Source organism: Vanessa atalanta, chromosome 30 (assembly GCF_905147765.1).
Source record: "Vanessa atalanta chromosome 30, ilVanAtal1.2, whole genome shotgun sequence".
NCBI lineage: Eukaryota > Metazoa > Arthropoda > Insecta > Lepidoptera > Nymphalidae > Vanessa > Vanessa atalanta.
Window position 1 is genome coordinate 606,505 of NC_061900.1, and position 11,187 is coordinate 617,691.

At 30.3% G+C, this 11,187-nt stretch overlaps 2 protein-coding genes across 2 annotated transcripts in view; one reads left to right on the forward strand and one right to left on the reverse strand.

The window, feature by feature from the left end:
- LOC125075134 (catenin alpha) overlaps positions 1–1,235 on the forward strand; it is a 60,787-nt gene extending 59,552 nt beyond the window's left edge. The window contains exon 23 of the mRNA XM_047686732.1: positions 365–1,235. Coding sequence (XP_047542688.1) covers position 365 — 1 coding nt within the window. The 3' untranslated portion in view covers positions 366–1,235. The remainder of the gene's footprint in view (positions 1–364) is intronic.
- Positions 1,236–7,580: 6,345 nt separating this feature from the next.
- LOC125075259 (PCNA-associated factor-like) lies at positions 7,581–11,187 on the reverse strand. The gene is made up of 4 exons (XM_047686956.1): positions 11,021–11,187; positions 9,574–9,642; positions 8,819–8,971; positions 7,581–8,075 (listed from the first exon to the last, which is right to left on the reverse strand). The coding sequence occupies exons 1-4, from the start codon at positions 11,052–11,054 to the stop codon at positions 7,768–7,770; spliced, it is 564 nt and encodes a 187-aa protein (XP_047542912.1). The 5' UTR covers positions 11,055–11,187; the 3' UTR covers positions 7,581–7,767.

Consider the following 11,187-nt stretch of genomic DNA (forward strand, 5'->3'; position numbering starts at 1 on the left):
TATGTAGTATAAAACAGCTATTGTATTAGTGTGGGTGCGTTTTACACATTTACTAACACTAATTCAGGATGTAATAATGTCAATGAAATTATAAATGTTGATTTTTTTATAATTTAACTTATTTTGTCTACATTTTCGTTTCATACTTTTTTTTTGCCTTTAGCACTTTTCTTTTGTTAATTTTAAATAAATTAACACCCTGTACACGTTGATTCCACCAAAATTTTGGGAGAAACCCCCCATGTTGGCATCACTGCTTAGAGCGTATTAACCCAACTATTTATTAAAATTCAAACATTTATTTCGTAAATAATCTAACTGAAATTATTTCAATATAATTTTAATTGTGTGTAATCTATTTCAGATCGCGTCGAAGTTCATAAATTTAAAAGAACGTGATTTTATTTATTATTAAATAAATAAATTTTAAATATGTATAATAATAAACGTGTGACGTTACACTAATATCGCTGTCTCGTTCACACCGATGTATCGTCATCGAATAGTCGAATATTCGGCGTAACTCACTTGTGATTGGTTCACTCATTCATAAAAAACCTCACTAGTAAAACTTGTATATTTATTCTCTGTCTCCTTCTATTCCATTGTGATGAAAGCGTGTGTGAGAGAGAAGGCGAATATGCAATTTGTAATGATGACTTAAGTATACAACGTCCGGTCGTTGAGATCATGCGTTCTGACAAGTTCGTGGTCGAATGGTCGAGGTTACTTTACAATAATTGTGAAGAATTTAAAATTTGTAGGGGGGGGGGCTTTGTTAATTACCTAATGTTAAGACATTAATACTGTCGCATTTTTAATCCAAAATACACGGTTTAATCATTAGTTTATGAGTTTTGTTCACGACTGTACAGAAGAAAGTAACCATCTCAACAGCCGGACTTTATATGGTGAATCATTTAAGGGGGTCGTCTGGTAACGTGTTCATAATTCATTTCACAATAAGTCAATTGTTATAACGTAAATGTCGTATGTAAATTAAATTAAACTTTCGGCCCCCTCTTAATATATACAGACTGACGAATCGAAAATATAACAGCATTTATGTGTACTATGCATTATTTTTGTATAACATACGCTTATGTGTAGAGGACATGTCTTAGCAATTTATTTGGGCAAACGTTTGGCAAACATTTGGTAAAGATTTGACTTTGACACGTTGGACAAACATTTGACCATATCTATGAGGATTTTTTTTTTATTGTAACAGAAAGACAAATATACGTAGTATATATATATATATATATATATATATATATATTTAATAAGTTATAATTGTAGTGAACTATATGAATAGTATTTTTTTCGTTTAATTCGTACAAAAATCGCTCATTATTAAATTAAGTTTCGAAAATTAACATACATTCATTTTTTTTTATTAAATAATATTGGAACTGGTGACTAATGAATGTGGCTAACTCAGAATGACAGTATTTTCAATATGGCTGCAATTTCAAATTAATCGAATAATGTAGTTTATATTTCAAGCATAAAAAATCTACTAACTCACGAAGGCTGCTCCGCGTTTAATTTAATAAAAAAAAAAAACAATAAATAAACATAAAAAATTTAATCAAATTTGAATTGTTTTTCTGTCTCTACTCATAGTCGTATCACGCACACTAAGACAATTTATAACTAAAGTTTTTGTGCAACTTCAGTTATGTGTGCAGCTCAAAGCTTGCGAATTGGTTTTGAATTCATTCCACACAACCGTTAGTTATGACATATCTGTACACAATTTAGGTACCGATGGTAAAACAATAAAAAAATATATTAGTAAATGGATTAAATGAAACCGTATCTGTTCAAATTTTCTATTTATTATTATTAATAATAATCATATATTCATATCACGTTCATTATATAACACATGAACTAAGTAAAATTGACTGCACCGTTATGGCATATCCGCCATATTGAGTATGTCTGTTGCTATATTCCTTTGTCAATTACATTATTATATTAGACCCGTTGCAGTAGGTAATGAAAATCAATTAATAATAAAAAACACTACAATTTTTTAAGATAAAATGTGAAATTATAAAACTCGACTGAATTCAATGAATTACTTTTTTATTAATATGTTCAGTCGTTCAAAAGTTATAGAATAATAAATAAGGTCACATACATGAACTCTGATCACATTACTCTTTTGGTCAATCGTGTAATTAAATTAAAAATAACGAATATGTGGTACTAAAATTGTAATTGCACACACAAACATGACATATATATTAACAAAGCTGACGTGCACAGCACATTTGTTTATTGCATGACTTATAACTACGTAGATACGCTTCTAAACTCACAGACACACATATAGTAGAACATTTACTTATTTCGGCCTACGATTAGCTCTTATTGACAAGTGACTGTAGTGTGATTAGGATAATATGATATTTGGATACACTTTTAATAGTTAGTCAGTCAGTATAACTACAGGCACAATGGACGTAACATCTTGGTTCTATAGGTGATCTACTTAAAATCAGTTGGTCGAATTTTCAATAAAAAACATTAGCACTGTAAGAAATATTAACCATTCCTTACGTCGCCAATGCGTGACCAACTTTGGAAACTAAGTTACGTCGACTGTGCCTGTAACTACACTGACTCACTTCCCTCGAACCGGAATACAACAATACTAAGTATCGCTGTTCGGCGGTAGAACATCTGATGAGTGGATGGTACCACCAGGTAAACTATTAGATACAAATAGCAATATCTAAAACCAACAATTTTGTTGAAAACCAGTTCACAAAAACTTCTGTACCTTAAATAGGTAGTCAACTTAAACCTTAATACGTGAGTTTAATTTAGTAACGTTAAAATGAGGGGTTATACCTCGCGTAACATACAAGTACTATAATTTCTATGGTATAATACAATGGCACGAGGTGTAAGGATAACTGTGACCTTGGATTGAAAGAACGTCATTGGTCGAGACCTTAAATAATCTGTGGTAATTGTGAACGCAGCGAAGTTATTATCGGAACTTTGGGAGATATGATATATAGAAATATGTAAATCTAAGGTTTGTTTATCTTCACTCCTCCTTCCATTGGAATGTACCTTATATACCGTATGACTGTTACTAACGATGAATTAGATGTAACTTTGTCTACATTTCGTACGCATCTTTATTGAAATTAACCAATGTTAAGTAATTATTTAAGTCGATACATTCATTCCCATCAGTGATCATTTTATTCGATTTCAAAGGAACGTTTTAACGAATTCAACGAAATTGTAAACTATTTAAGTCTATTTATCGTAAAGTTAAGATCGCCAAAATGTCTATCTAGATTAAAGGCATAGTTTTCGTATTGTAACGCGTTTTATATCCGATTTTAATACTAAAAACTCTTTAAATTTTGAAGGAATTATATTTTAATGAACTGATGTTAGAGTGGTGTTGTGCGGTCGATAAAGACTACAGGAACGTGAAGGAAAATGTCAGATATCGGTATGATGTCAAAAGGAAGTCTGCCTTTGCTCAGCTGTATCATAAAATACCAAAAATATATACATATTTATGTCAAAGATGCAATAATACTTCGAATTTAAAGGGTTTTATAAAATATTTAAAAAATAAACGATCTTTACGTCAGTTTTATTACTGATATGACATTATGACACAGATAATAATATTTTAATTATATCTGTTTTGAAACGTCAAGTTGACGTTTGAAATTAAAGGAGGTCGGTTATGTTTTAAATAATCGTAATAGATAAAAGATAGTTTTAAGAAGAAATTATAAGTATTATTGGTAGTAAAAAATTGTAATATTAATTCTTGTTGTTAAAATGTATAATAAATTGAATATTTTTTAATTTTATAATGATGGCTATGATTTGATTGTGTTTATTGAACTTTAAAAATGAAACATAAACTTGAAGGTTATCAAAGTAATTTTGAAAATAGAATGTTTAATAGGACAAAAAAAAAACTACGCAAGCTACTTCCGGTAGAAGAACCAACAAGAAAAGTTACTCTTTTTATGCTTAATTTTAATATAATACTTTGTATTAATGAGTATTTTTTAGTATTACACATTTTGCTAACAAGAATAAATATATGTTCAAAAAACATTTTTCAAAGTATAGTAAATAAGTTTAGTGACGCATAGCAATATTTTTTTGTCTGTATTATGTATTTATTTAATCTGTGGAGTTTTGAGGTAAGAAGACGTATCTTATTTATCGACGAATCATAGTATAAAGCAAAGTCGCTTCCGTCTGTACGCTTAGATCTTTTAAAATACGCAATGGATTTTAACGCGGTTTCATTAAAGAACAGATTGATTCAAGAGGAAGGTATAATATTATAGTTGAGAAAGGCCAGAGTATTTCAACTTTCTTAGCCGAAAAAAAAAAAAACTATTTATATACATATATAAACCCTTATTGTATCCGTGTGACACTGGGACGGGATTAGTTCTGTTTAAAGAAAATACCTCAATATGTACGAAATTTACCCGATACAGTAAAAACCAATTAAAAAGAGAAAAGTTAGACATCTGACTGTTAGACTGTTTTCAAATTAATAAACGTATAGATATTAATTTCAGGTAATACTATAGCGATCAAACATATTTCTCCTTACCTCAACACTCAGTAATTTAATCTAAGCGCTTGGTTGCGCGACTGGCAGCTCAACCGTATTAACGTGTTAAAAGCAGCTCATGGCGGCCGACCCTTGTCTTACATAATTTTATTTTTAGAAAAAAATATATATATACCATAAAGAAATGACAATTTGTGTTTAATAAGTTTTGTTTTTATGATTTCTCCTTGCCATTTTCGTTTTTACAAGGAAATTTGTTTTTTTCTTTTTTAATATCAAAATGACAGATTCAAATGTTATTTTTTTCTCAAAACTTTGCTTCAATATATTAATGTAGAATTATGATGAAACTTTTGTAGACATTTTCAATTTTCTAATAATGTTTTAACGATAGTATTGTCGTAACAATAAAATGTATACTCGATTTATCTGACTTTTTATTTCAACCTCATAAAATACATTCAGGATTATATTTTTTTTTTATTGAACGCACTTGATTTAAAGTGTCCACCACCACATTACCATGGCCTAAACTACTGTTCTGTAACATTTAACATGGGAACTAAGATGTGATGTCTGGTTGTGCCTGTAGTTACACTTACAAGTCAGTGTAACTACACATCAAACTGTAACACAACAAAATAATAGTTTTAAAAGGTAGAGGTAAGCCAATGGCATCCACGATTGTCATTTGCGAAGAGCTTGACTCCGTTGATAGGTAGGTTTTAGTACGTAGACACTAAAATTGCAATTTGCATGCTGCAATGTTTTATTTTGCTCCAGATAGTTGAAAATGAATGAAAATAAATCAATCAATAAAAGTGGTTTTACAAATACTTGATTAAATTCCAAAAATTATAACATACTTACATCAGTTGTAAACAAACTTTAGCAATATAATGTTGTCTTAGATTTTCGCGATTATTACACATTGAAATAAAACTAGTTCGTGGTCACGAACACTGCAAAGTGCTCGAAACGTCGGGATGTTAAAATAAAATAATTAATATACGCGATTAAATCCGTTAAAAAAACTAGTTTTATTTCAACTTTAGCAATATTTTTTTGTCTTATATAATAAAATTAGTTTAAATGTAGAAAATCGTGATTTTTGTGTACATTTTCTTATTTAGTGGAAGTTGTTAATGTTCCTTTTAAAATAAATTAGTTTAAATAAGTTTTATTAAATTATTATCAAGTTCACTTTAAAAAAATTGTCACGTGTCACTCAACAGCAGCGCTTTTCTCCCAATCCAGGATGAGTTCAGTGACACAGATACAGAAAAAATATTTATATAAATATATTTTTACTAAAAAAGAAGTTAACAGGGTCTGTCTTTTCAATATGGGAACTGAAACGAATAAAATAAAAGTCAGTTATTTTATTCTTAATTTATTTAAAACTATAATAAAGTTTGGCTTCAAATACATTTGTCTTACACTTAAATATAAAGGTAACAATATTAAACTAATTACACATAACATTTTTACAAGATTTAGTTAAATATATTTGAATGGAGATAAAAACAAAAAATTTAAATGGCCGTTCAAAAATACAGGACAGGAAATGTTGCCATAAACAATAATATATATTAATATTATTGTTTAAGAGATTTATTTTTTAAATTATTTCATTCTACTTGTTACCTGTATAACCATCACATTAAAGCAGTATGAAATAAATTACAAACATATTAATTTGAAGGAGATAAGATAAATTATTACGACATGTCATTTTATGCGTTATTAATAAATTATAAGTCATTCATGATGCGCCCGCAGGGTGACATGGAAGCACACCCCGTGAAGTTAAATGTCAAGTCGCTCGAAATTAACAACTTCACACCTTATCTCATTTTACAATGTTTATTTTATTGCAAACTAGCTGTGCCCGTGACTTCGTGCGCGTTTAAATTTAATAAAAAAGCGTGACTATTATTATTTTACATATAATTCTAAAATAAAAGTAGCCTAAGTTACTCCTTATTATCCGCTATCTGCCAGTGAAAGTCCCGTAGAAATCGGTCCAGCCGTTCCAGAGATTAGCCGGAACAAACAGACAGACAGACAAAAATTGTAAAAAATGTTATTTAGGTATACGTACCGTGTATACAGACATATGCATTTAGTAAAACGCGGTTATTTTAATATTACAAACAGACACTCCGATTTTATTATATGTATAGATTTAAATTGTGAATGTTTGGTTTACATTTATCAAAATATATTTTATGAATAAGTAGCTTATTGTTCTAGATGCTTAATCCTTAGCAAAAAATATGAAAAATTGTTTACTAATTGTCAGCCAGTATCTTTTATTGTGTAATACTGTTAATTAAAAAAAAACACATGCCATAATGTTCATATCTGTTTCAAATCTACTTTATTTTCAAAAAAAACTCATAAGATATCACTTGTAAATATATTTTATAATAGTAACATGTGTCATCACCCGTTCCAATCGAAGGAGTTAAGATAAACAAAACAAACCTTACATTTTCATACAAACAGTTCTCGATTTATACTTATTTATAACACAACACTATTCCACTTAACTTATGTACACTATAATATAACTTTCAAAGTTACAATCACGAGTAATTCATTTTCTACACCATAGATTATTCAGATCTAGACGACATGACAGTTCAACATTGTTTATCTCATGTCCTCCTGATGTTGGAATAGGATATTTGACTGGTTTTTAAAATACTATTTAGTAGAGGTTAAGGAACCCAGTAAAAGTTGTGTTTTTTAATTTTAGTACATATTTGATGCAAAATATCAAATTAAAAATTCAATCAAAACGCTACTTAGACAATATGGCGTTGCAATGGTGCCGGTGACATCACGTGCCTGTATTGTAATCTGTGACACATAATCCACATACAGTAGGCGAACAATGCTATCAAGTAAGTGACGTCATCATAAATCCGACCAATCAGGAGCGTTTTGTATCACAAAGGGTTTAAAAAAATTCATTTTTATTTATGGATTTTTGAATAAATTAATTATCATTTTCAACTTTCGTTAATAAATAACCATTTTTAAACTCATAATATGGTTACAATAATTGTCACTTTATTTTTCGCATTGTCAAATAGCCTGTTATATACAAAGATTAAACTTGCAGAACATAACAATGTCAGAATTGCACTAAGCAGATCACATCTAATTTAATTCACCTTGATCTTCTTAGTGAGATGTTCGCTATCCTCATCAAATATAACTTCATCCAAGTCCCGTTTCACAGAATTCCTTTTCACATTTCCGTCTAGATTTTCCTTATTTGCTGTCTTTTTACCTTTACCCTTCCCTTTGTCTTTGGTTGCGTAGTATTCGTCTATTTTGTGACTGTCTTCACCTGTAAGCGGTTCTAATTCGATGGTTTCGTCGAGTTCCTTGTTTATTGGTTTGTCTGTTTGTTCGTCTTCGTCGTCTGATTCTATTATGTTACGTTTTGCTTTCGGCTTCGAACTGCTCGCTGGAATTAATATTTAGATTATTCTAAATTTAATTAAGCCTTCTTTTATATTAAGAACGACAATCTAGCAAATTCTAACCCTAGACATTAAGACTGTTCAAAATATAACACTTCATTCATGATTTAATTATGTTTTTGTATATACAAAATAATATTCCAAAATACACATTAACAGCCTGTAAATTTCCCACTGCTAGACTAAGGCTCTCCCTTTGAGGAGAAGGTTTTTTTGGAGCATATTCCACCACGCTGCCCCAATGCGGATTGGTGGAATACACATGTGGCATAATTTCGTTGAAATTAGACACATGCAGGTTTCCTCACGATGTGTTCCTTCACCGCCGAGCACGAGATGAATTATAAACACAAATTAAGCACATAAAAATTCAGAGGTGCTTGCCTGAGTTTGAACATCAATCATTGGTTAAGATGCATACATTCTTACCACTGAGCCATCTCGATGCTTACAAAATATAATTATATTTTTATATATGTGCCTGTTTTCTTTCATGTTATAAGTATGCTGAACGGCAAATGGGCCACCTGTTATGACGTGGTCACCAAGGCCCGTGGACATTGGAGGTGTTAGAAATATTAAGCCTCTCATACTTTAAAACTGGCTCTGTGTGGCACCACACAAAATGCGTCTAAACATAGTATAGTACCATTGATACATTGAACCTTATGTGAGGTTTCAAGTATTGAATGCAAATTACATTAAGAGTCTAGATGAAGAGTCTCACCGCTAGCATCCTCGGCATCACTTTCATCAGATTGAGATTGACCATTCTGATTCGTTATAAAGAAATTGGTGATAGGTTTCTGCCATTTGGGAGTCTCTCGAGGGCACACGGAATTGCCACCACTGTAGCTCCTGGATGATTTCTCTCCGTTACCTGAAATGAAGACAAGAACATGAAATTCACGCGTCTTTTTTTATGAAATGGCAGGCGGACGGGGAAATAGACAAACTGATGGTAAGTGGTACCCACAGCCATAGACATAGGCGCCGCAAGAAATTGAAACCATTCCTTTCATCTCAAATCCGCCACCGAACTTGAGAACTAAATCATTATATCCTCTGTGCATAGTTACACTGGCTCACAAACTGTTTAAGCCAGTGCAGCTACTTATTTAAAAATATAACATACTAAAACCTTTTACGAAACGCGAATTATCTGTATATTTATTAGTACAGATGTTGATCATATACAAAATTGTCGGATTTCAGTTGCAACTATTCTACAATTACTAGCAAAAGGCACAAGATTTTAATTTTTTTTTGCTAATTTATCATTTTTTGTATCTCTTATAGTTTTCATAAGACAGCATTCTGATATTCGTGGAGGAGTTATCTATATTTTTTTATATTTGTGAACCAACCACCATTGTTGCAGCCTGCAAATAAGTGCTAAATCTTTGCCCGGTAATTGGACATTTACTTAGTTACTCCACTTCAATTTACAACAAATATACAGTAAAAGTTAAATTAACTCACTCGAAGAAGCTGCACTGCTCGGAGGTGGAGCTGCACTGCATCTTGCTTTACTACTTTTGCCAGACGACACTAGATAACAAACAAAACAATTACTTTAAACCATAATTATTATTAAAAAAATTGGAGAAAACATATTCATTACAGTCTCAAACATTTTATTTTTATTATCTACAACACTTAAGCTTGTTAATGGTCAAAGGAATAAAAAAAAAAAAATTGGTTTACAGAGCAGAATGCACAGAACTATTATAATTTATAAAACACTTATCAGACCTGATGAGTGAGACAGGACCCGAATCTTAACTGAGATGAGTGTTATTTAATCAAGTATTCATGGTTTCTAATTGCGCCAATTGACCACAGATTATTTTGCTTATCGTAGAGAACAGAAGATTGATCAGACATTAAGGATCGAAAATTATGATTCAACTATAAAAACCAACATTATAGTAAGTTTATTATATAAAATTGTTTATTCTTTAACAACCAGCCTGATATTAACTTAACATCTTAACATTTTAAGATATAATCTTATATTAACGATAAAAAAAACTCAAAGAAATTAAAGTAATAAATAATAAAACAAAATCTCTTTAAGTACAATATAGATTTATAGATTTTTTTGCAATATTAGATTTATAGATTTTATAACTTAACTATAAGTACAATAATTAGTTTGTACGGGTATATATGACTATGGATTACTTCTTAAGCTTCATCTTGCATGTTTTATTGAGATTACTTAACAAGATTATTGAAGCAAATTTAAGATTGTGGTCCAGAACTTTCCACAATTCTTCCAAGTTTAAATTACAGATATTACTAAAGATTTTAATACTGTGCATCATTAATATAAATATAAATATTGGACAACATCACATACATTACTCTGATCCCAAGGTAAGTAGCTAAAGCACTTGTGTTATGGAAAATCAGAAGTAACAATGTTACCACATACACCCCGACCCAAGACAACATAGAAAATTAATGAACTTTTTCTACATCGACTCGGCCGGGAATCGAACCCGGGACCTCGGAGTGGCGTACCCATGAAAACCGGTGTACACACTACTCGACCACAGACTAGGTCGTCGAATCATTATACCACAAATTTGTATGAATTTAAAAGTTTAATTTTATGTTTTGTAAATTTTATCCTACCAATAATAATTCATAAATAGACGCTTGCGTTTTCATTTTTGTTTTCTATAACAGTATGTCTATCGGTCAATTACCTCTATTAAATTTAATAAGATAAATATCACACAATGAAACATATCTAAAAAATGATATATTATCTTTAGTAAGTTTAACATAACAGATCTTATGTATGATATGTTGATGTGATTTATCATTTTAATTACTGATTTTAATAACATACCATCAGCAAGGTATGGTCGAAGAATACGTAAATAGTTTTCATAAAATTTTCATTTAGCTAACCTACCTTTAGCGCCTACCGATGCTTTTGTCCTTGCCATACTTATTGTTTATACTCTTAACTTTCACACATAACACTAATAATTAAACTTTTTAATAAATAATAATCGATTTACTTTGATTGTTGCAAATAATTATTAAAGTTTGCAAAATGTTAGTAAAATTGGCGCGAAA

Excerpts from the sequence above, each read along its gene's own strand:
- LOC125075259 (XM_047686956.1), bottom strand. The coding sequence starts at position 11,054 with ATGGCAAGGACAAAAGCATCGGTAGGCGCTAAAG. Across the intron at positions 9,643-11,020 it reads AGCATCGGTAGGCGCTAAAG|TGTCGTCTGGCAAAAGTAGT; the intron begins GTAGGTTAGCTA and ends TTTGTTATCTAG. Across the intron at positions 8,972-9,573 it reads GAGCAGTGCAGCTTCTTCGA|GTAACGGAGAGAAATCATCC; the intron begins GTGAGTTAATTT and ends TCTTCATTTCAG.